At 30.4% G+C, this 27,169-nt stretch overlaps 2 protein-coding genes across 2 annotated transcripts; one reads left to right on the top strand and one right to left on the bottom strand.

The window, feature by feature from the left end:
* Positions 1-422: 422 nt before the first annotated feature.
* Positions 423-19,376, bottom strand: LOC136974327 (cytoplasmic dynein 2 intermediate chain 2-like). Its single transcript, XM_067269183.1, is given in 13 exon segments — positions 423-691; positions 798-1,000; positions 4,470-4,624; positions 4,723-4,827; positions 6,163-6,236; positions 6,313-6,389; positions 12,921-13,042; positions 13,114-13,296; positions 16,021-16,072; positions 16,405-16,488; positions 16,490-16,621; positions 16,737-16,821; positions 19,193-19,376. Coding segments are annotated over 13 exon segments (1,467 nt in total). The 5' UTR covers positions 19,252-19,376; the 3' UTR covers positions 423-555.
* A 2,582-nt stretch (positions 19,377-21,958) lies between these two features.
* LOC136974326 (small ribosomal subunit protein mS26-like) lies at positions 21,959-24,772 on the top strand. Its single transcript, XM_067269182.1, has 4 exons — positions 21,959-22,208; positions 22,283-22,420; positions 24,329-24,452; positions 24,535-24,772. The coding sequence occupies exons 1-4, from the start codon at positions 21,979-21,981 to the stop codon at positions 24,718-24,720; spliced, it is 678 nt and encodes a 225-aa protein (XP_067125283.1). The 5' UTR covers positions 21,959-21,978; the 3' UTR covers positions 24,721-24,772.
* Positions 24,773-27,169: the final 2,397 nt, after the last annotated feature.

Here is a 27,169-nt window from a genome sequence, read left to right as displayed (position 1 = left end):
TATAGTAATGTACTAACAAGCAGATTTTTGATTTTAGTCTTTGCATTAAATAAGAAGCGTGTCTGAGATCGTAGAGAACTTTCCTTTATTAAGAGGAAGTCTTTTTTTAATGTAAAAGCAAATTAATTTACATAGAATTTTCTAATCTTAGTTGTGAACTTATCTGCCAATTGTCATGAATAAGAGAGAATTGGACAGAAACATGGATAAAAGTTAAAGGGAAAGAATTGGGCATCATGCAACAAGCGAGGCCAATCATGGTAACCAAAAACCACTATACTCGTTCCTTCGAAGTACTGCATTCGATTGTATACGCATTGATCAATTCATACGCCATGACGCCTAATCAATTTATAATGACACTATTACTAATCTAATTAATTTTTAAAGACAGTAAAAGCATACACCAAATATTATTGCTGAAAATAAAAAGTGATTTTTATTTAATTATTATTAAATTTTATACATATTGCATTTGCTAAATTGATTATTTAATCAAAGATTTAAGCTTATTATTATAATAAATTTAAATATTTAATCAAATTTATTTCTTTTTTAATTTTCTTCCAATGAAGCTGCAGTTAACTTTGCTAAAATCTCATATTCTTCATCTGTAACTGATAAAACATCACTACCTAATTTCCAAACTTGAATATTTTGATCCATAGTTGATGTAGTTAAAAGTTCTGTACTGTTAAAAACAAAAACAAATTTTACATTAAATTTAATTTTTTATATTTATAATAGAATACATATGTGTGTATGTATATACTGTATATGCAATTAAATATAATTACTTTTGCACATTGAAATGAAGAGTATTTCCACTTTTTCCTTTGGATATATTATAACTGCCAGAGGGCACTGATAAATTTTCACTTAAATCATAAATAAAGAGCTGACCGTCATTGGTTAAGGCAGAAATTATCAAAGGCCGAACCGGTGACCATTCGGCTGTCTTGAATCCTGAGATTGTCTTTAAAGCCAGTATGGGCTTTGACTGAAAAAGAAAAAACATCCTAGAAAGTTTTAATATAATTATTTTACAAGTAAACAAACCAAAAAACTACCCTTTAATTTATTAAAATAAAAAAATTTTATTATAAATTATATTTGAATTAATTTTTTCATTTTATTTAAACAAAACTTAGATTATTAATATATTGGTTGTTTCCAGATAATATATATTATGTTACTATGACTTCATCAAGTTCACTAGTAATTATGAATAATTAATTAACTAGTAGTTAATTATGCATCACGTGATATAATATATTATTGCATACATTATGTCACGTGACATATAAGCAATGTAACTGATGAATGGGTGGCCAAGCAGTTAAGGCGTCGTCCTACCACTCTGAGAGACCCGAGATTGAAACTAACCAAGTAACCCCAGGAATTATACATAATGTGTCTGGTCTGGATATGTTGGACTCCATCCTTCAATATCTGGCTGCCTCTGCCGTGGGCCTGGCCGAACTCATGATTAGCAAAGAAAACGATCCTCGGTATCCACAGGACAACAACTATAAATAGTGTCATCCAACAAATGAAATTATTGTGACCGTTCTTTATAAAATATTTAGAAAATCAGTTGATAAAACATGTTACACAAAATTTAGAATGAATTAGCATTAGTGAAATGCTTTATCACAAATTATTATTTTTTGCCACAAATTCATGACTTGTGAAGATGACTTTTTACATTTTACTACTACTAAAGAATTAACAACGAGATGACAGAAATACAAAGACAAATATAAACTGAAATGTAATTGTAAAACTGAAAACAATGTACAGTACCTCTAAATGTCATCATATCTCACCATACTTAAGTACTGTTAGTTTTCTTTAGTTAAAAAAATGTTTAAACAGATACTTCTATATTCTATCCTTTTCTGATAACTTTTATAGTAATATTTATATTTATATATGTTACCGGCAAAACCCGATTTTACGCCAAACTAGTTTAGAATTATTATTCAAGTATATTAATGGTTAATTTAAGTTCTTCATAAAACACAAATAAGTTCATTTTTAATTTTAGTTTGATTTTAAAAGTTATTTTTATTATTTTGTTTGAATTTTTGAAAATATTTTCGAAAGTTAATTACCTTTAAAAGTGCATGGCTTAATTAAAAAAAATACAAACTGATAAGTACTGATTAGCTTATTTTTATTTTATAGTTTTGTACAAGTGTTGTGTCACTTCTAATCAATACTGTTTTTGGTTAATTTTACCCTAGGTATTGAAGATGGCGGTTCGTCTCCAATTCCAGCAATCAGAAGACAGGAAACAGTGGGGACGCACGTTCTAATCTAACCTAACCTATTCTAATAATTTGGTTGCTGATAATTATGGTAATTTATTAGAATAGGTTAGGTTAGAACGTGCATTTCCAGTGTTCCGTCTTCTGATTTCTGGAATCAGAGACAAGCCACCACCTTCGATATCTAGGGTAACATTAACTCTGTTTTTTATAATTAAGTAGACTATGTTTGAATAAATATTGTTCATCTAATTGATTGCCTTTAATTTTATTTTAACCATTAATATACTTGAATAGTAATTCTTAACTAGTTTGGCCTGACACAGTTACGCCAAACTAGTTTGGCATAAAATCAGGTTTTGCCAGTAACATCTACATATATAAATGATTTACATACTATTAGGTTATATCAAAGACATAAAATAGATATTTTAGTAGTTTTTCTACTGTGTCAGTTTAGCATAATGATTTCTTTTTATTTGTCTGCAGTATGCATTTATGTTTAAAATATTTAAAATATTGTATTTAATTTCAGAAATGTTTAGATTAATGCATTTAATTAAGTTAATAACTTTGTTTTGAATTTTATATTTTCCCCAGCATATCATTTTCACGAGGCATAGATTCAATCTCATTTTAAATACAGTATTCACATTCTTTTTGTTCTGTGTTCTATCAGTTATTCTGTGTATCGCCTGAAAAAGAACTTTTGACTGTTCAAAAAAGTTTGTGATAAACTTCATCGTATGTTTAACATATACCGGTAACAGGTTCAAGGTACATTGTTGTTTCACCCCAGTGTTGATTGGATGCAGATATTTATATTTTATTTTTTTACTTTTTAAAATAAATTTTTTGTTTTAGATTATATATTTATCTTATTAATTGGTAATGATAAAATTATCAGTGATTATGAATAATTTTTTGACAAAAAGTGAGCTTTGTACTTTTATCATCACATTCTTCAAAATATTATGTGATTATTCAAAATCCAAAAATTGCGAATAATATCAAAATTAATCAAAATGACTATAAAATATAAATAATAAAAAATTATATTACATATACAAGTGAAATATGTTATAAACAATAGAAGGATAGCACAATGTCTACTAAAACATTAAGATTCATTCTAAGCAGTAGCTTAACTAGAATCAATATCAAGATAGCTCAAATTAGAATGTGCATAACAATTTTTTACACAATTTAATTGAGTGAAGTTAAAAGAAGTATACAATTTAACAGTTTAGATATTTGTAAAATAATAACATTTTAAAGAATAACATTAATTTTTCTTTCAGCTACACTATCTCAAATCTTAAAACTGATTGTAAAATATAAACAAGCAATTATTTATTGTGACATCATCATAATGCTGGGCTGCAATTTTTAATCATATTTTTAATAATTTTTTAATTTAAAATATATATCCTCTCCACCTCAAATTAGTGGCGGCTTGCCCCTATACATCATACTTTTCCATTAGCAATAGCGTCGTGCTGGTCATCTATCCAATTCCTTTCAGGAGGAAAATTTTTGAATTGAAATAATGTGACTTCCAGTTTGTGTTGGAAGCTCATATATAGTTAACTGGGGCTTCCTGCCTCTAAGGGTTCCATATCTAGTCTCAGTTTTTATTTATCTAACTCTGGTGACTCTAAATAATCTATCTAACTCCTTTTAACTTTACTCAGAGATTAAGGAATGACAGTAGGAATTTATAGGTCATTTTTTCAAATTGCAGCCCAATTAGTATTTAAATTCCATAATCATCTGTAAGAGTTGAGACAAGTTCTAACTTGTAAGACCTAAAACAACAAAAACAGAAACCAATAACATTGTTTATCTTTTATTATTATTTAGGTAAAATTAGTTTAATAAATTCTATCTGTAATGTATTATTTTGATTTTTGTAATAAATAATTCATTTCTATGTCATAATTTTAGCTTGCTGCTATGTAACAACTAGCATTACATCAAATTTGTTTTAAAGAAAAATAAAGATTAAAATGTAATGCTAGTTTTGTAATACACATATATTGCATTTTCTAATAACTACAAGTATTGTAAAGATTTAAAATATGATTATAATAAAATATTACTGTAATATTTTAAGAATAAACTATAAAAGTATTTATTAATAAAGATCATTTCACAAATCCTCAATACTTCAAAATTATTAATACCTTTTCTTACCTGTAATAAGGAATAAACACGAATTTCACCATCACCGCCACTACTTAAGAAAGCATTACGACAATGTGGAGAACAGTGAACCGATTCGGTACGACCTAGATGGCCGTCAAAACTTATAACTACTGGAGATTTATAAATAAAATCTGAATTTGTATCTATATTATAAAGAAAATATTAAATAAAAAATTTATCAATGATATATTTTGAATATGAATAAATATAACAAAGTTAAATTTAAATATGGCATACTAACAATTTGCAACAACTGTGGAGTTGATTGAACATTGAAATATTCCACCCCCTTCAGTTCCAATTATAAATATGGACTTATCTTCATTGTTGAAGGATAATGAAGTAACTAAAAAAATTTTAATATTTTATTACTTTTGTAATGGAAAAATAATTCTGTTTACAGCAAAATTCTGTATAAAAACACTACACTCATGACACCTTATAAATTTGCAGCCGTGTTTATTCGGTACAAACGAACGTTTTCGGTTGTGTTTAACGACCTTCTTCAGGAAATATCCAAAAAAATTCGAACACAACGAAAATCTGCAAAAACGAACAAACTTCGGAACGTTTTTAAAAATATTCTAAAGAGAATTGCGTGCGCCATCTCTACATCTCGTAAATCATGCATGAGAATAAAATAAAAATAAATAACAGACAATGAAAAGTAATATGCTCCTTGGAGACATTAAAAATAAAATACAAACATAAACTATGGTGCAAGCCGAACGGCGCACAGAACATAGGGAAGGAGAGGAGCTGTGCAGAGACAAAAACTACGGTTTCTGTCCTTGTGTGTCTTTCACTTGCGTAGCTAGGCGTACAACACGGGCGTTAACTTCCGTTAAGACATGTGGACCTTGCTCGTACAGTTCGTTTTCAAGTTCAATGAGCGCTTTAATTAAGTAAAATCTTCGAACGCCGTGTGGAGCGGATGGCTTTTCGTAGGCATACTGCTCTTAGTTTAGGGATTAGAGAGGCACATCCATGGGGTAAACGTAATCTCCAAATCGACATCGGAAAGACATTGTATTTTCTACAATCTGTCAAGAACTCAAGCTTTGCATCGTTTCTGCAAATCTTCAATACTAAGGATGGTACTTTTTGGCCGGCGTTGCCAAATTATTAACTCATCGTAGACTGCATATCTTATTAAAACACTACACTCAATAAACACGGCTGCAAATTTATAAGGTGTCATGAGTGTAGTGTTTTAATAAGATATGCAGTCTACGATGAGTTAATTCTGTATAATTTTTGATTATTAAGCTATCACAGATAACAATTTTGGATATAAAACAAATGCATTATTTTACAAAGTTTTGCAAAGAAACTGATTCTTTAGTGTATTTCAAGTAGTCAATTCAGTTATTTTCTTTAATAAAAATCCATGAATTCTGCTTGCTATGAAACTATAGACAGCTGGTTGGCCAAGATGGTAAAGATGATTGACCTATTTAAAGTCTGACAGAATAGACTTTGAGTCTGGGTCAGGATTCATAGGAATTTTACATAATCAGACTATTCCAGATGTGTTGAACCCCATCTCTCAACATTCAGCTTCCTCCATTATGGGTATGGCCAAACTCGTAATGGATGTGATTAAAAAGACAATTAAATGAAATGATATAAAACTATCAGAAATTTATTCTAATACTTCCAATCTAAAGAAGAAATTTACTTCCAACTTCCGAATTTGGTCTTTTGCTTCGAATTTTATGGCTCCGAGGAAATTCATCAACGAGCAAAATGAATCTAAATGATAAAATGTATATATTTTATAAATTTTAAACATTTAATTAATGATTTTATAAATAAATAAAATACTGACCTCTCTACATTTTTTAATTTCTGATTTTCTTCCATTTTCCAAATAAGTATTTGTCCATCAAGACTACAACTAATTAACTAAAATTGAAATAAATAAATAAATGATTATAATGTTTCTAATAAAAAAAACTTTTAAAATTTTGTCATAAAAATATATTTTTTTAACTTTTTGATAATAAAGAATAAGTACAATTTAACTTACAAGTTATTCAAAATACAGTAAAACCCCTACTTTGTGTCCATTAATGGTTCCAAGCAAAAATGGTCTTTATTAAGTGGTAGTCACTTTGTAAGGGTTTTACTAAAACAAATAATACACCATACTTTATTGATACTATGTATATTTAAATTTTGTATTATTCACAAATTTTTGTTTGTTTTAAGAGTAACTTTTTACGATACCATTTCTTTTTCAAAGTTCTCCTCTACTTTGCACAAAAGAGTTTCCACATGTACATTTCCTTAATTATTTCTAGGTGACTTTTGTCTGGCAAGCATTTCAAATTTCACTTAATTTCAAAGGTGAAGGTTCTGGCTGATGATTGCTAAAATCATCTTGTGCATCACTTTCTCGATTCTCTACATCAAATTTCTGAAAAAGATGATTCAATTTCTCTCCAAATCTTCGGAGCACTTGATCTTCTCATTAATTGGTAATATCCTCAATATCCAAATGAATATGCATTTGCTACAAGCTCTTCTATTTCTGTCTGAGGAATTTGCACTTACCATTTCTTATTCTTCAGCACAATTGAAGCTACATTGCTGGAAACATTTCTTGACTGTTTGAGGTTGAATTTCATTCCATGTTGCCATCAGCTATTTTGAGGCTGGAATATGGTCTGCAGGCTTATTCACAGATGATGATTTGTCTATTCAGATACTTATAGCTATAAGGAACCATTTATAATATTGAATTTTGAATACATGAATGATTCCCTGGTCTAACAGTTAAAGTGGAGAGATCATATTTTCTGGAAAAACTTCAAAAGTTCAGCATTTGAAAGTGTGATTTTAGTATGACATGATACATTGTCCACAAATAAGAGAATTTTCATATAGTTATTTTTGATTTTATTCAGTTTTTCAAGCCATTCTGTGAAATTTGCAGTAGTCATCCATGCCTTTTGATTGCTAAGCCAGTGAACTTTTAGTCATGATGCATGTATGTTCTAAAAACAATTTGGCTAGAAAGATTTATTTATCACAAAAGGAGACTCTTTCTCACCAGTTGTGCTAACACAAAAGGCAATTGTTAATTGTTCTTTTTCAAGTTTATCTCCTATGCAAGTCTGACCTTGTATTGTAAGCATTTTATCTGGGAGAATAATCCTGTCTCATCCATGTTATTTGCATCAGACAAATAATAATAACCAACAACCAATTTGATCCTGCTAGTCTAATCTGATCATTTGGCTTACATCTTTACTTTCACCATATACTGATCAGAACACTGTTATGATGTATTCCAAAGCAATTGAGCCAACCATTGCTAAAGAAAAAATTTTCAGCTTTAAGTTGTGAATTACTTTGGCTTTTTCTTGGATCTATGGTTCTGTGATAGAAAATTTTTCAAACAAGCATGATTAAAGAATTCCAAAACAGCTTTGTTGATTGTATCATTATTCTCTCACTATTTGCTAATGTTCTTGACATTCTCACTGCCATTCTTCTCTCATTCATTCATATAGCAATGTTTTTTAAATGTCCACATTGAAAAAACATTTGTATTCTGAAGTATTCCTGTTACACACTTGTGAATAAAAGCAATGTCTTACTTCAGAGTCACCTCTCTTGTTTCTGTTCTCTCTTCTTCTTTACTCCAGTCTTTTGTCTCCTTATATACTTTTCAGTTGTTTTCATAATATCTTGGCCACATCAGTCCAGTCCATTTTGAAAGATTATGTTGAACATAATGGGTAATTTTATTCTAAATGGACTAGGACTTCCAGCTGCATTGAGGCTGTGCAATATCAAAGAAAACTGGTTGAAGACAACATCAAACGAAATTCGTATGATCATCGCCAAGTTGACTATCAATTACCCGGTCATCGATTCAACATCACTATATGTCATATCCTTCAATGGAAAGTAGGCAGTCCATTCAACACTTCTCAGATCAAAGAAATTGGATTTTCTGGGCAATGCTCATGCACATTTGAAAGTTTGCGAGAAAGGAGCATGCAACATAGGCCAAAAAGAAGGCATGCATTTGTGCTATAACCTTTGTGATGTTTTGGCCATGTCTTCACTACACTAGTCTAGTATGCTGTTCATGCCAAGTTTACTATAAATACGAAATATAACTCACTGTGTACGATGTTATCAAATATTTTTCTTTTTGTAAAAAAAAGAAAAATATTTGATAACGCCGTACACAGTGAGTTATATTTCGTATTTACACTGGGATTACAAAACAGAAAGCAGTTTGATAGATTTTCATAAATGTAGGAATATAAATTATTTCATTGATTTTATTGAAATTTATAAATCTATCAGGTTCTTGATTTTATTTTCGTTTATTTTATTACATTTCTGCCAAATGGTGACAAAGCTAACATCAGCTTCTTCATCACCATTTTATAAAACAAACTATTAATCAATAGTTCATAGAGGGGTAGATGAAATGTTCATTGGTTCTGAAGAACTACATCATGAATGATATCACAAGTGACAACATTGCCCGACTGTCAAAGGAAAATAGTCACGTGATCATAAAAATTGCCTCTCATGTCACATTGAAAGCAATGGCATTGCCTAGTTTGCAGCAGCCTTTGCATACACTGCAGAAAAAGATTCATTTTCAAATGGTTGCAACTGGGCAGTCATGGTCAGGGATAAGGATGGTCCTATTGGAGGGGTTGAAGTACATAGAAATTAGGAACTTTGTTCTCCCTCCAAACAAAAAGGTCTTTATAAGGGATGGTCACTTTGGAAAAATGGTCTTTTAGAGGAGTTTTACTATGTTCATATTTATAAATTAATCTGAATTTTGACTCAGCTGAATAATGCATTTTAATGAAACAGTGTAATTCTGGTTTATAGTAGTTTCAACTATATTTTTAATTGTCTACTAAAACAGTCACAGTTGTGAAATTAGTGAAAACTGGTAACTTTATGGCTAATTTCTGATGGTTATTTCTGAGCAATTTTTTTGTTGCATTACTAGATTTTTCCTGTTTATGAAATAGTTGGATCATACTGAGGTTGCTTTAAATTTAATACTCTGTTCTGGATTTAATCTTGCTCTGATCATATTTTGTGTGACATAAGCCATCCTGTCTTTATTTGAATACTCATTCTGCATCACAACTTTCCAGCACTGGCCAACAAGTGATTCCTGTTCTTACACACACATTTTGTTTGGAGTCTTTCTTTAAATATCTTCCTTCTTTCTCCAGTTTCTTATCATTTTTTCAGTTATATCAACTTTTCTTCCAACAACTTTGTAGTTGAATTCCTTTGCCATTTCAATCATTTTTAATTTAAAACTTGTTTCACACTTTCTTTCCTTAGTTTGCTCCTTGATTTTAAACAATAGAAATCATAAAAATTTATTTAACAAAGTGAAGTAATTCAAAATTTTTAAACTGACTTACATAGAAGCAAGCATCTTCTAGAACAGGAAATTAGTTAAAACTTCTTACATTCAAAATAATGGGCAAGTGACTATGCAAACGCTTTGTCAAACTATAATACATACAAAACACTTTCTTCTCTGCATAATCTACTGATATAGCACTACAATTAATATATTATTGCTCATTTATATTCATTTATATTGATATTTCCTTTGTATTTCCCACACTAGATGATGATAATTCATTAATAGATGCAATGTTATAAGTATTTTATGGCTTCCTTTTAAACTGTTCTTAACACTTATTTTCTATTTATATGGAGTTTTCCCAATTCCATTGTCTAATTGTAGGTTTAGAAGTTGAAAGGTCATCTACAATTTATATTGTAAGGAGGAACCTATTCCTTTTGCTTTTATGTTATATTCTGTTTTTTAGAAATTTTGTTTAGTTTTGGGCAACAACTTCCCAATCACAGAGTAAAATCCTAAATTATCCTTACCTCACATCAGCTATATTTGAGGATAATGCAATTAATCACATTCAAATATAATAATTTAGAAAATTCAATTAAGAAAATCAGATTTTTCTAAATTATTACAATTATTATATTATTGTATTGAAAATATTAAATAATTGTAACCATAGTGTAAATTATTCTTAAACAATTCACCTTGTCTAGAGATTACTGCAAGCAGCAGAAAAGAAAATTTAATAGTGACAAACAGAAAATGTAAATAAGGAAGGTAAGTAGCCTGAATACATGTAATGTCACTTTACTGGAGGGAAATAAATAGATGAGAATAAATCCCCAATTTAGGATGTGCACTGTGTTAGGTGATTGAAGGATGTATAGAGCTAATGCTAATATTGCTTTTTGAAGTTTTGAAAATATTAATGGTTTGATAATTGTTAATTGTTCAATAACAATACTTGTCATTGTATAATTTATTCAATTTTATAATTATTAAACTTATCATTATTGGTATTAATAATGTATGTAGCAATCACATAAGTGCCAATCCCTACTAGAAAGTCTAGATCTAATAAACTCTCAAGTAAAGTTTAGATCTGTTAGGGCACTTTCAGGAAATATCTATATGTGCAAGTACAGCTAAACTTTAGAATATGATCTAAATGTATAAAATACAGGCTAAAATTTGGACTTCATTTTATATGCCAATATATACTATTACTAGTATAAAAACCCTCACCTGTGAGTGTGTGTGAATTCCTTATAACTCCTGCAATTTTTATCCAACTCAGATGAAATTTTGGTTACATTCGTTTTATGTTCTAACAGAAAGTATAAACTACTTATTTTGTAAAAATATTAGCTATAGAATAAACATTTATCAATTTTGGATCGGTGATTGCACTTATGTTGTAGTGATGTCAATGATCTCATTTAATAATTATAATTTAAATAATTTAGATTAAACTGGAAGAAAAGAATCGGCCCGAAGTGGGACTCAAACCCGCAACTCCTGCTTACCATGCAGTCACGTTGCCAGTTACGCTACCCAGACCTTCAGTCTGATCTCCTCTTCCAGCATATATAAGCCAAAGACATAACTATCAATGGCTATTACGGCACTGACTGGGGACACCTCCATGCCCATAGCCAGAAACATCCACTAAAGGCACTCAGTCAGCTATCTCAACCCCAGCAAGGTATATATATATATATATATATATATATATACACAAATAAACATCACATTAAAGCTGTCAATAATTACGTAATAGCCGTAGATGGTTATCGACAGCTTCACAAATTACACTTCTACAAATGCTGATACCAGTCTTTAAGTCCATCTGAGTAGAACTGAGAATCTTGTGATCTGAACCATGTCAGAGCAGCTCTTTTTACATCTTCAACTGATGGAAAATTGGTACCTTTCAATGATTTTTTCAGCTTTGGAAACAAAAATAAGTCAGATGGGGCTAAATCAGGGCTGTAAGGGGGATGTCAGATGACTTCCCATTAAAATTCACATAGCACAGTTCTTGTATGCCGAGCACCGTGAGCAGGTGCATTGTCATGGTGGAAAAGGATGCATTGATGCAGCTTTACAGGGCGTTTTTCCAAGATTCTTTTGGACGGTTTTCTCAAAATGCCTTCATAATAATCAGATGTAATTGTCTTCTTGTTCTTGAGAAAGTCAACTAGCAAAATCCCCTCTGCATCTGAAAAGACAGTGGCCACGACCTTTCCTCTTAAACGCTCAGATTTTGCTTTGACTGGTCCACTTCTACCCTGTGGCAGCAACTGCTTTGATTGAATTTTGTTCTCAGGATCACACTGGTAGAGCCATGTTTCATCCCCTGTCACAATTCTTCGCAGAAAAGTTTCAAAGTCCCTATCCTACGTGTTTAAAATTTCCATTGAAAGATCTGCTCTCGTTTGCTGCTGATCTGGTCTCAACAGCCTAGGGACCCATCTAGTGGAAAGCTTGCTTAGTCCCAACTCTTCACAAGAATTGTGTGTGCAGAACCTATGGAGATGTTGAGCATATCTGTTACCGATTCAGTGGTTATTCATCTATCCTTTTCAATCAAATCATGAACAGCATCAATGTTTTCCTCACAAACTGATGTTGTTGACCTGCCACTGCAGGGCTCATCTTCAACCTTGGTTTTTTCACTTCTGAAGCGACTTATCCATTTGTAGGTTGTTGACTTCTTTGGAGCATTATCACCATAAACTTGTTCCAGAGTATCAATGATTGCCTATTCTCCCAACCAAGTTTCACCATAAACTTTATGTTTGTTCTGGTCTTGATTTTAGTGGATTCCATGTTGCTTGAATAGTGCCTGACTTTCAACTGGCGGCGCTGCGTTCTTATCTGCATTTAAGGATTCATGTTTGAGCATGTTATAACACGTTGATACAAGTATGTTCAGGTGCATTGAAATCAAAATCCTTCCAAACAATTTTTAGTTATGGACTTTTTCCATGAGCTTTTTGAAGCTCCCACGTATTAATAAATTTAAATTAAAATTTATTCTCTCAGATAAGTATACAAACCAAATATTCTGTTTGTTCTTCATTCTGAATCCAGTGCACACCTGTTATTAGTTCACGATGTGCCTGTAAGTCCACCAACTGCATATCGTCATCTTTGCCAATATCCCATATAACAATTTCACCTTAAAATATTTAAAAAACAAATAATTATCTCTATTCATATTAAATATTTTTCTACAATTTATATTCTTACCATTAAACTTTCCAGCAGCCAAAACAGCAGGTTTTTCTGGATGGAATGCTATTGCTGTGACACAAGAATCAGTTTCAATTGTCAGATTAGGCTTATTTGGAACAAAATCTTTTCTTTGAACATTCCAAATTGCAACATTAGATTCATGACTGCACCAGTCAGAATGAGATATAGCACCATATGTAATTTTTTATTAAGGACATAAATTTTATATGTTTTAATTATTCAAATCAATGACATTTTTATTAAAAGGCATATATAAAAAATTATGATAACTCTCTTATATCTCTGTACATTGTCTGTATAAATGATCATCTCTTAAATTCTTAATGTTATTGGTAAGAATGTTAACATGAAGAATTTTCTTTTTCAGTCTTTTTGAAAAAATTAACAAAAATGAAATTAAAAAGATTGCTATTGCATATTGACAGCATTGGCATAGGCAAGGGCATATGGGATTTTTTTCAAGCAGTGTGGAAAATATGTGGACCAGCAACACTGCCTATAAACATAAAGGAACCAATCCACCTCTAGAAATTTCCCACTTTCTCAAAGGCTCCATCTGCCCATGGGCATGCAAAGTGATACTTTAAACCAAAACAGAATTTGATATTTCACAGTAATTTTTCACTCTATTTAGAAGTATATGAAATTTGAAAGAAGCAGTAAAGTTTAAAATCATTTGTAAACTTTTAATGTATATACCGTATTTTACGGACTATAAGACCACTTTTTTCTTTGAAAAATTGCCTCCAAAATTCAGGTGCATCTTATAGTCCGTAGCGTCTTATAGGTATTTTTTTTTTTTTAAATTGCTTAAAAATTAAGGTGCGTCTTATAGTCCGTAAAATACGGTAATAGAAACTAAAAACAATCTACAGTCGACTCCGCATAAGTCGTCACCCGAGATAACTCAACACCATCAGTTAAGTAGTCAGTTTTCTATGGTCCCGGCTGACTTACATAGGCATTAATGTTAAAAAACTCCGGTTTACTTGACACCGTTTAACTCGTCACTACTGGATAAGTCGACATACTTTTGCTGTCCCACACTCTGATAAGTCATCACCACTTCCTGAAAAAATGAATTCACTCCGCACGTGTGGTGCAAACTCTTTTTTTTTTTCAGGAGGGGGAGTCGATTTATTTATTAATATATAATTAATATATTTAATAATATATATTATTAATAAAAATGCTTTAACATTTTATGTATTTTTATGAATAAAATAATAACAGATAAACAAAAAGAATATATACAATCTACACGAACGTCACACCAGAATCCAATTTTGCATTTTCTCACGCTAGAGGCATTAAGAATCCTTACACGTTACTTGCCAACAATTGATAATTGCAAAGATGATGTTTTCAAGGGGTTCATGATCATTGATAAAGAAAGTCGAGACAGTTAAGTGCTCAAAACAAACAACACTAAATGAATTTTTCAGTTTTTCATCTACAGAATAATTGTAAATGATGGACACAATGTATTGTAAGCCTCTACTACTGTATAACGCACTAATGTATTTTCCTAATTGTAGTTTTGTGGTTTTTTTTCCAATTTCACTTTAGTCGTCACATCGGATAACTCGACACATTTCCACTTCCCCTTGGGGTGTTGACTTATGCAGACTCAACTATATTAACAAATATAATTTTAACTTGCAGATTATTATGGGATATAGGAAAGCCAATTTTTAAAATATAAATATCAAACTGTCCTAAAACTAAGCAGGGAGATAAAAATAGTGTCTAAAATTTGGCTTAAATGTGATGAAAAACCAAAATAGTATAATTGGTAACATTCATGTTACCAATTATACTATTCTTGTTTGGTAATGGAAGAATTATACATTCATGTTTAGTATGGAAGAATTGAACATTTAAGTGCCAGTCCATATCAATCTTTTTTTCTAGAATTTAAATTTCTATAGATTCAAAATTAATTTATAATTATTACTATCTACCTCAGACATTTTTATAATTATACCCTAGCTGTTACATCATAACAGACAATAATATTTAAGAACTACATATTAATAAATAATAATATATTAATATATATTAATAAATAATTGCTTGTTGCTGCAAATTTTTATATCTCAATGCCCAATGCTCAATTTTAGTAGCACCATGCCCCAGTATATCATATTTTTCCAATTAACAATAGTGTCTTACTGGTCATCTATCTCAGGGCTGTCCAACTGGTGGCCTGCGGGCCGTATACGGCCCGCGAGTACATTTTACTATGAATAAATTTATGTTACTAAATTATTATTATTAATATTAAAATTATTTTACTATGTGAAAATTACGGCCACAATGTTCTCATTAATATATTACGAATATTTTAAAGTTTTCTTTTTAGTATAAATAAAATATTTTTTTAATTAACATAAACTGACTTTTCATTTATCAACCTTCTTGGCCCCCGAAATGTTTGGTGAAGAAAATATGGCCCGCAGACTATGATAAGTTGGACAGCGCTGATCTATCTGATTGTTCTGGAGAAACTTTTTGAATTGAAATCATGTGGCTTCCAGTCCAAAAAAAAGTTTATATATAATTAATTACCCTAAGCTTTCCATTTCTGGCCTTGGCTTTTATATATCTAACTCCATTCTTGAGATTACAGGAAAACAGACAGACTGATGCCAGTAGGAATTTACAAGTCTGCAATTTTGAAATTGCAACCCAATATATATTATTAAATCTGCAACTTACATAACTTTTAATTATTTAGCAGGGCCTTTTAATAACAGAGTCAATAAAATTAGCTTTTTCACCTACTGTATTCTTAGTTTCTTACCTTGCTTAATGTTATCAGTTTAAATGAGCCCCAAAGTCAATACATTAAGCAGATTCTTCTTTACATTATAATATTCACACATTAAAAAGGATATGCAACAGCTAAGACAGTTCCAGTAGAATTCCACGAAGCATCTAAACACTGAAACTGAAAAAAATCTAAAAATTCAGTAATCAGTTAAATAATAAAAAGTTTTTTTTTATTAATTCTCAAAAATTCTGCCATTAACCAAATATATGATAAATTTTAAAAGCTCTTAAGTAATTTACATAATATTCTTCTACAGAAATAATAATGAAGTAAGCAATTTCATTGAAAATTTATATTACAAATATACACATGTTCATATATATTGTGTGGAAAGTATCAAAAATAATAATTAATAAATGTTACTAAAAATATTCATACGTAATAATTCTTCCAATAGTTCTACATTTTATTTCAATTGGTTGTTTTACGGAAACACGAACTTAACTTACTTCCGAAGGAATTTTGTACGTAAGTGTATAAATAATACGAGTCGAACTCTGTTCTTCGTCTCTTAACAATCGTATAGTTATCAAAAGCATCTGTGTGAGAATTCTTTTCTAAATATTTACAAACTTCTGGAGCTACTCTCTGAAGAAAACCACTTAATGAATCGTAATCAATATCGACTTCTTTCAACTGTTTGATTGTACAAGGATCGGTTTGAACCTAAAAAAGTATAAAATTTTGTCAAATATAATATTTTGGAAATCATAAAAATTTTGTTTTAATTAATATAATCTCAGAATTTCTTTTACAAAATATAATAGATCTTATTAATTACCATAACACTATTCATTTCTTTAGTTTGAGTCATTGATTCTACAGACGAAATGGGATTAGTCTGAATTCCATTTTCACTTATTGTTCTAAATAAAACAAAAATCTTATCATAAGTATTCCTCACTTGATCATGTTCATTTTATTTACAAACATTTATATTAAAATTACACAATGATTGGAAAGAAAGAAGTTATCTTTCATAAAAAATTAATATATAATTCTTTTACATTTTACACAACTTAATAAACCTATACAAAATTAGAAAAACTGAACCAAATTTCAAAACTTATTTTAAAATACTTATAAATTAATAAATTCAGGATAGTTTTTAATAGACTTTATATGAATATAAACATTTAGTTGGGGTTGGATTGATGAAAACAAAAGAAAGACCATAGAAGAAATTTTTAAATTACAAATTACAAACATTGCATATGTGAAATCAAATATAATACACTCTTGATAAATCAAATTTCTTCAACTCAAATATTTTTGTTCCAACTTAACTCCTATAGATTTAATGCATATTGTGTTTCTATAAGTCAAAGGAGTTTGGAAATCACATTTTGCTAACTTGAAATTTAAGATCCAGAAACTATTTTGTGTCTAATTTTATGTGGTTTCTTTTGAATTTTAAATGAAATAAATATTTTCATAAAGTTGAAAACTAGTGGAGTCCCAGAAACTAACCTCTCAATAACTTGACATTCCACAAAACTCATCATGTGATTCAAAAATAAAGAGTAAAAAAATGTAATTTAATTTATATCTCTATAACTTTATACACTATTTAAAGATTTCTTCTATGCTCTTTCCTTTGTTTTCATCAAATCAACCCCAATTAAATGTTTGTTCATATGTGTATAAAGTCCAAACACTATAATCAAGTAAATTATTGACCACTTGATAATAGCAATTATCTGACCACTTGATAATAGTATCAATTCCATGTGTTAACAAAGAATATAGCCCTTTTCTGAAAGTACAACTACAAAATGCCATGATATGAATGTCACTAGCTCTAAAGTAGCTACTGAAGAGCCAATATTTTTTAATTAAAATGTAACTACAAATAAAAATAATCACTATTGGTACATAGTATGTATATGAATTTGCACATGTATTAACTTGTAATATACATGTAATCAGAGATGTAGTAATGCATCGACGATGGGGCAAATACCAAAGGCACAAGCACAAGGGGTACTCGGTGCCCTTGTGCCTTGCAAACATTTATACGCCGCAGACTAAAAGACTAATGCATCACCAAGGGCACCAAAAACACTGATACAGTTCTGCATGTAATAATAAGACATTGTCTGGTAGTAAGTTTTTATATCTTTTGTAATACAGACATTATTTTATTAAATTGTATTCTGCATTTTCTTTTGTTCTGAATGTGTTAAAATATTTTTAATAGTTTAATTTGTAGTAATGTAGTACGAGTTGTGAATAACTCATCCTGGTCTGTAAAACTTGTCATTTTTGATAAATTGTCACCTTCCCAATCCACATTAAGTAAAGTTTGTGGGTCTTACTGTATTTTGTAAAGTTAAATCTCCAATTGCACAAAATAAAATTTAGAATTTTAATAATGTTTCATGCCTAAACTAACAATCTTATTCTTAAATACAAATTATTCGAGCAAATATTAGTGCTTTAAAATTGTTGTTTTCTGAATTTTAAGATTTCAAACATTTAAAAACGTAACATATGTGATTTGACAACTTACCAAGTTATGGCCTGATCAAATTCATGAGTTTGTCTAAATTGGTATATACTTATTTAGAATCAAACATTCAAATTGAATAAATTACCCTACAAAATTTAAATTGCACATTAGCATTTTCATCACCAATAGTAACCATTTAATCAATGTATTGACTATTTTCATTCCAAAGTAAGATAGAAATGGCAAATGAAAAAACCTAAAGATTTTGTTGATAAGAAAAAAGGTATTCATCATAAAGACTGGAAAAAATCAGAAATTGTGAAAGAATTTAATATTCTCTTTCTCTCTGAATACCTACAAAACAAGGAGATCCAAGAAATAACTTCACAACAAATTAGACTAGAAAGTAATACTAATAAAAACCTCATTCAACTTAGAGCCATTTTTGTTTCCAGTATTATTTAATGATGAAGATAAACGTTTTCGATCTAGTCGAGATCTTCTTCGGGTCTAGGTCAAATGGAATGAGTTTTGGAATGTTAACGTATTTTGAAAAAATGAAAAACCTGATATTAATGACTTCAATGGAAAAATAAAAATCAATCAACCAAATCATTTTTCAACTTTTTCAAATATAAAAACTTTAAGTTTGAAAAATAAATGATTTAGAATGGTTGTTCCTTACAATGATGCATACTCCTATAATATTTATTTCTGCATTTGGAAATACCATATTATTCAATAATAAATCAAAAATTATTTATATACATTTAAAATAATAAAACCTTTCTGTTTTCCACGATGATGGAAAATCTGAACTCTGTCCTTCGCCGTCTTGAAACATCTTTCTTTCTGATGTTAATTCAAGCAATTCTTTTATATTTTAACAGCAAAAAAGACCATCCTTCTTACTAACTGCTTCGAATCACTAATACCTGCATGGGAGCCGCCATCTTGGTTTACAATACAACAGCGTCACCTAAACAACATTATTATTAAATATCTTTTTCAAATAATATACTGTAATAAGATATATAAACTGTATATATATATTATTATAATATTATATAAAAAATAAAGCATAAATTGGGTCAGTCTATTATCAGCCGGCTGCTACATTAAGGATGTGAAGAACTCGTGATTAGCACGCGAAAATCTTCACGGTGAAAAATTTAAAAAAACTATTTGATATTATCTGTAGTCTTTTCCAGAATAAAAATGAAACCAATGTATTTTTTAATATGCATAACTATTAATTTAGCCCAAGGAGGAATGATAATCGCCCTTCTTCGTTTAAAATTCAGCCCGTAGCGGAAACTGAGCGAACTACTCGCGCCACTTGTAGCATCCAAAACAATCATGGTAGCATGATTGGATTGGGCGGAATCTACGAGAATACACTACTATTTTTACGTTTTTATCTACTGTAGCCCGAAATTTTTGTTATAACTGCTTGCTCGGCGTATGATTGCGATGCTGTAGCATTTCGTAACCCTCATTTGCAGCAACAGCATTCAGACTAGAATTTATCCAAGTGATGAATAAATTATTTGATGTGCTCAATTCAAAAAATAAGTAGACTAGGTTGAAAGAACCTTTAAATGTCAACAAGCATGATGTTTTTGAATAAAGCAAATGAATATATCGGTAACTTGAAAATAGGTGAAGATGGGGAAGACTTAATTCATTATTACGTTCAATTGAGAATGCGCCAATATGCAAAACAAGAAATCATTTGCTTGAGTTTGAAATCAAGAAAAAGAAAAACTTTCAAAAATGTTTTGTAGTAAATTATAATAATAAATAAATGGATAAATGAGTGAAAACAGAAAATGTCCAATTTCTATTCACTCTATCTTTCTCTGCAAACTTTCCATTTTTACTTTATAATTATGCTTACGTATAGCGCCAATTGGAGAATTCTAGGCAAACTGTAAAAGGAATGCAGACGAATTTTAGTGCGTAAGGTTTTTAAAGCTCCTTCGCCTTTCTTACACCGTGGTATCGATATTACAATACTATCAACCATCACTACCGTTTGCAAACTCATCTCCCACGATGTTCATGGTGTGAAGTGCGCGAATACCGTACACAAAGAAACTGGAATTTTTAAAATCAGAATCGTTAATTCGCGTAACAGGATACAGGAATTTTTGTGGGATGCCAGCAAAAAAAAAAAAAAAAAAATCTCTTTTCCCGAAAGGTATATATATTAGTATGGCGAGAATACAGACATATGTTAAATCTCGCGACGATTCCTTTTTTTTTTTTTTCAAAATAAGCAGTCTACTAAGAGTAATTAAAATATATGTATATCTTACAACTAAACTTATAACTAATTATAATTAATGTAGGACGATAGATAAATGTAGAAGAATAAAGTAAAGAATAGAATGAAAAAGAAAGGGGTACCCAAATATTTCGGCGTTATTACAGTGCGATATATATATGTTGGACGGATCTCTTCATTTTTCTCGAAAAATGTTAATTTCTTCTCTAAAACGTAAATTTCTTGATGGACGTGGACAAAAAAATTACTCTTGAACGTTTTTTCGATCGGGATTTTCCTTCTTTCCCTCGTACCTGTTGTCGTCTCCATGTGGTCCCAAAAACGTGGTGGAGAGCTCACCTTTGGCGCGTCTTTCCTCGTCCAGTCTTAGCCAAAGAATGACCACTTGGTCCCCGTTCTACCCTGAGAGCCGCATACCGTCTAATTGTCCATAAGAGACCACCTGCTGTTGCGCCGTTAAGCACCGGTTGGGAGAAAATTCCAGGAAGGGAAGAAGAAATAAAGAAAAATATATATTCTAATATAAAATAAAATACAACTGTACAGTACAATAATGACATTTAGCCACATGGACTATATTGGATTCCCCGCGCCTTTAGATTCTATTCCGACAACAATCATTCTGTAGACAGTACTTGGGCTTTTATTTTTTTTTAACTCTTTCCGCCATGTGGGTACTAAGAGGGCTTCGTTTTAGCAAACCCATTATGAATAGGGCCAGGCCCACAATGGGGCGGCCGGTACTTGATCCGAACAACAGTACTTGTACTTGACGATCATACTTATTCTTTGGACAAGAGTGTTGTTTCGTGTTCATTACGAAGGTTTAACATGATATATGGAGATACATTATTATTACATGGATATATTAGAAAATTATATGTTTAAACTGTTATAATAGATTTCTAATTTTCGGCATTTCTGCAAGAAATTGAAAAACAAAGAGTCTCATAACGTCTTATAACTTGAGGTTTACATTTTCGAATATTTCAGCTATTGAGGCAAAATGATAAACATTCAGGATCCATCACACAGACTCCAATTTTATTCTGGGAGTCATTCGTACTTCTAAGCGCACGTGACCACGCGACCATTCCGCCATTTCGAATAACATTAAACGCGTTTTTGTTATACTTTTGTTATACTTCTCAATTTTGTATTTCAAACGACTTTAAAATAATTTTTAAGAAATTCTTCAAAAATAAAAATGATGATAAAATTATAATTATATTTTTCTGCTAACACTAGAGGGTGAAGGACGTAAAACTGTAGAAATGCAAAATGGCGATGTGGTGTGCATCGAGAACGTTATCGAACGGAGGACTCGTTCGGATTCCTCTGCTTGTCGTGCAAAGATGGAGACGTAAATTACCAGCCAGGAAACCGCGATGGCTTCCCATGGCTCCGAGTAAATTATTTAGGATAAATAACCCGCCCGACATACCTAAAGAAGAATTCGAGCAAATCTTCACACTGTATCACGTGTATAAATGCAACATGAGATCCATTCAGTATATACATATATATATTACATTTCTTGCATGTTAAAACTGTTTTTGTAAATTATTAAAGCATAAATTTACAGGAATTTCTTATACGAAGAACATAAGAAGGCGACACAAGTTGGTGAAGAAGTCGTAGAAAGAGCAAAACAAGAAGAATTGGAGCACCAACGTCTTATGGAAGAAAATAGATTAGAAAACGAAAGAATGCTAAAATTAAGGTATATATTTTTGTTTATTTGAAAAGAACCATTAGAAAGAAAGGTAAGATTCGAGCTCTGAATGAGGGGTTATTTATAAACCCTCCTAGCAAGAATTATAAACCCTCCTAGCAAAAAAGTCAAAAGAACCATACCTGTATGTGCAACCCTTTGCGACATATTAACTTCCAAATGTCAGTTTTTAACATGTATTGGTATACTGCCAATTCTCCGTGCTCTGCGTCATCAAGGCAAGCCTTGACTGACTCTTCACGTGTAGTTGTGCACTTTGGTGCTCGCTATCACTTGCACCAAAGCACCCAAGTTGGAGTGAGCCCCCACACCCCCTAAAACTATATAACGTCGAGTACTCCACGACATGGTCAAATGGGCTACTCGAAGCAGGCATAGTTGTGTGGGCTAAATGGTTAAATGCAATAATCTTGGTGGAGACGTGTGACTTGTGATCTCGCGCAACCCAATATCTGGCCGAGGGTCACTTGTAGAGTTGTGGTACCCTTGATTTTTCACTCCTATAGGTATACTCTACAGCTCTGACAAGGTCCAGACCGTGTTGTTCAGAGCTGAATGAAATTTACGTGATACGGTTGCACGAATTTTTATTGATATAAAATCAATTACCAATTCTCCCACATTTGATTCCATTTTTATGTTAGATTGTAGAAAAAAACAATAAATTTAAAAGTTTTCTAATGATGGTATGACTGTTCTGTGTCAATTAAATGTAAACGACGAAAATGTATCTCGACGATATCCAATAGTTTTGAATAAATTAATTGGTTGAACTAATAATGGTATGATGCATGAACGTTATTCTACTTATTTGGAAGCAATGTGTTTGACAGTTTATTGTTTGTAATGAAATTACATGCTTTTTTCCCTTCCACTGGTACATTGTCAAAAAACTTTCCTTTTTGCTGAAATCATGCATGATGCATCCTACTCATTTCAGAAGTCATTTTGTGTCTCTAAACAAAATGCCGAATACAGTTTAGTCGGGCGGCACAAATTTGTGGTGAATCTGACCTCGGGAATTGAAAAATGCTACATTGTTGACTTCGTTGTGATTGGTCTGATTGTTGTCGACACGTTTTTATTGGTTTTTGTTTGTCTGGGCTCACCCGTGCAGATAACTGCCTTTTTTGTTTGTAATTCATATACGATAATCAATTCTGGGTATCTACCTGTGGTTTCAACAAAATTACAATAATAATTCACACACTTTCCTTTTAGTCAGAAGTCAAAAGATGCAGGAGGAAACGAGAAAAAATATTTTTGCATTTTAAGTCTGTGACTAATGGTAGAAGTGATGGTATTTAAATGTTCAGCTAAGGACATCATGAAGGGTCGGGTGAGGGATCCCACTCGGTGAGGAGAGCATGCAGCAGGCACTATTTGTTCAAATTGTTGAAGGCAATCACTTCTCTCATTTGCTGACAACTGCTGGCCATCCCTGAAATGTTTACACCAGTCACCACATGCATTGATTTGTCCTTTTTTTATGGCATTCATAGGTTTCTGTTGCAAAAGCCTGCAAAACAAAATACATTCTTGTCTGTTACTAATCTGGTACCGAGAAACTTGCACACGAGGATTCGTACAAACTATTTTGGCCTTCAATTAATAGATGGTGCAAATGGACATTGATATATAAAAGAAAGTAAAAAGATTTTCAAGAATATTACATATGAATATCTTATTTTTACATTTGACTGTCGTGTGAGTACTGACAGACTACCCACAAAAATTTCTGGGAATTGCTTGCCAAAATTCAATCTCTGATCCTTAGAGTGGTAGGCCAATACCATAACCACATCAATTTTTGTAAAAAGCATTATAATTTTTTTTTTTTTTTTTTTCTTCTTTTTGTACTTCTCCTTATATTAATTAGCTTGTTGTTATTCTTAGAAATGAAAGGCTAGAGGAGAATTTACAAAAGGAAATTGATGACTTACTTCAAATAGAACTTGATGTGGAACAGCAAAAGTTAGAAGAAAAAGAAGAGGCCGAAAAGCTTGTTTTGAGAGAGATGGTTTGTATGAGTTTATACCATTGTAATATAACAAATTAGTCTTAGATGATTATTTTGTAATATTTTTACATTTTATTTATAGGAATTATCAAAATCATTCATCCATGAGGATATATTAGACGAAGCCATAGCACAAGCTTTAGATAATCCAGTCAATTATAATTTTGCAATAGATTTGAAGGGTAATATTTATTGGGAAGATGAAAAGATCATTCCACCAAACGTCAAAATATATGTAGATAAATCTGAAGAAGAAATTTATTATTAATTGTAGATGATGTTATGACTTAGCATAATACAATAATTCATTTGTTCAAATATCTATTCAAAACATTTTTTATTACTTTTATTACAGAAAGAAAAAAATGAATAATACCATAAAATTCATATAAAAAAATAATTTCTCCATGCTACACCAACATACATATGAAGATATTAAACCTTTTGTTTAAAAAAATCTTCTTGACAGAAGAATTAAGATGAATACAGAAAGACTACTTCCATTTTAAAGATTAAAATCCAAAAATGAAGTTTTAATGGCTGTTAGGTGATTTTAAATACAATTCATACAAAATTGTTAAAGCTAAATGAAAATTTTAATATACGATCTGACATTTACGGTAATTTTCGCCTTCTCAAGACTACATAAACAATCTCAAGTTCTTAAACATTACAATAATGTTAAAAACACCAATGAAATTTTCTTAATTGCACAATTTCATCACCGATAAAAATTCCAAGTCAACAATCTCGTGTTAGTTCCATATTAGTTTTTCACATCCAAACACTTAAATATAAGTATCAGATTCAGATACAAAGTATGTAAATATTTAAAAAATTTGTACTAGTTTTTATTCAAAATGAAAAATAAAGATATAATTAATTAATGAATATATTCAAACACGAGCAGAAACAGTGTATTACTTTGGTAACAAATAAATTTATATGACAAACTAAGAAAGTTTGGATAGTCAATATAACAAAGAAAAAGTAATATATTTAAATTTTATGGTAGTAAACCTGTAAAATGACATAATTCAATTACATTAAGTCCATAAAGTTTATAAAATTTGATAATTTAAAAATTTAGCTGCCTAATGCTACTTTTTGAGAATTAAATTTTTCAGTTTCACTCTCATTTTTTCATATTTAAAAATTAACCTCACAGCAATTTCCACATAATCTTTCATTAATTTATACAATATTATCTACTAAAATTTTGTTAAAATTGTGCAGATTTTATATGGAATACATATTTTGTGCATGACAATTTTAATTGTTTAAAAATTACACACTAAATTGTTTAAAAAATTTTTGAGTTACAAGAAATGCAATGCTCTTAGAAAATTCACGACAAAGTTACCATTACAGGAGATATATGGAACGAGTCAAAATGCTAAAATGTTAATTATAACAAACATTTGATTCGTGTCTAAACATTAAAATCCATATTTATTTAACTGCTGCTTATTATTCCAAAATACTGCAAATTAAATGTTGGCACCTTTTTAGTAGGAGAATAAAATGAAATTTTATTTTGCATATTTCTTGCCAATAATTGGCATAATCTAATTTAATTTTTATCTTAATAAATATGTAGAAATTAAATTAGGAAATAGTATTTAGTTTCCTTTTTTATTCAAATGTTCTGATTATTGGAATGGTTTCTATATATAACATATACTAAAATTTTTGTCAAAAGTATGAAATTCAAGTGATTTTATGTAAGTAAATTGCCAAAGAAATTAAAAATTTCAATCATATTTTACAAGTCACATTACAAGACAAGATAGTAATTTTAGTATATTAATACTTAACTATACAATTATTCAAAACATTCATTAAAATTTCACATCACAGTTATTAACATTCACTCTATCTTATTATTTAATCTAATGCTCTTAAAATTTTAACAAAAAGAGTAAGTTTTCAAATTTAAAAATAAGTAGTTTTGATTTATCACATTCCCAAGCTAATCTTAATAATCAAATTCTGTTTCCTGTCAACAACAGCAAAGCAACACAACTACAGTCCATTTCAAAATTATAAACACCCAATGTTTTTCAATAACAAAAACATTAACAATTGTAATGTATTTATTATATTAATATATTGTTTACATCATCAATTTAAACATTTTCTGAAATTTTTAGAGCAATCTGACAATTACAAAAAAATGATTACAGATTTTCAATTTTTGATTGTTTCAAAAGTATAAACACATGTGCACGAAATGTGTTGTTTGTGATGTTTCAATATTTTGTAGGTCCACCATTTTATTTAATTAGTTTAAATACTCTACCAGGCATACATTTACTAGTTTTTGAAGTTGTTCTTGTTTAATACTTTCCCGACAATCCATGATAGTACAATACTGTTAATGAATTGAAATTAGCTGTCTGTTTTGGCCATAATCAAGACGACTCATAGTGCTCCAAACATTCTCTATCAGGTACATATCAGAGCTCCGTGATGGCCAATCAATTACATTAATTTTTTTTCAGCAAACCAATTTTTAGTTAACTTTGATGCATGAATAGCAGCATTATCCTGTTGGAATTGCCAGTTTTCTCCCCAGTAAGTGATCCTAGTTATTAAATTTTGATACAACAGTTGTTGATACTTTTCTGAATTCATTCTACCTTCTGTAAATACAATATCTGTTTTACCTCCCCATCCAAATCCTGCCCACACCATCACAGATCCTCCATCTTGAT

This window comes from Centruroides vittatus, unplaced genomic scaffold (genome assembly GCF_030686945.1).
Source record: "Centruroides vittatus isolate TY-2023 unplaced genomic scaffold, ASM3068694v2 contig_347, whole genome shotgun sequence".
NCBI classification, from domain to species: domain Eukaryota; kingdom Metazoa; phylum Arthropoda; class Arachnida; order Scorpiones; family Buthidae; genus Centruroides; species Centruroides vittatus.
Note: the sequence above shows the minus strand (reverse complement) of the source record. Positions and strands in the feature narration are given on the sequence as shown.

Excerpts from the sequence above, each read along its gene's own strand:
- LOC136974326 (XM_067269182.1), top strand. The coding sequence starts at position 21,979 with ATGGCGATGTGGTGTGCATCGAGAACGTTATCGAACGGAGGACTCGTT. Across the intron at positions 22,421-24,328 it reads GAAAGAATGCTAAAATTAAG|AAATGAAAGGCTAGAGGAGA; the intron begins GTATATATTTTT and ends TGTTATTCTTAG. Across the intron at positions 24,453-24,534 it reads AGCTTGTTTTGAGAGAGATG|GAATTATCAAAATCATTCAT; the intron begins GTTTGTATGAGT and ends TTTTATTTATAG.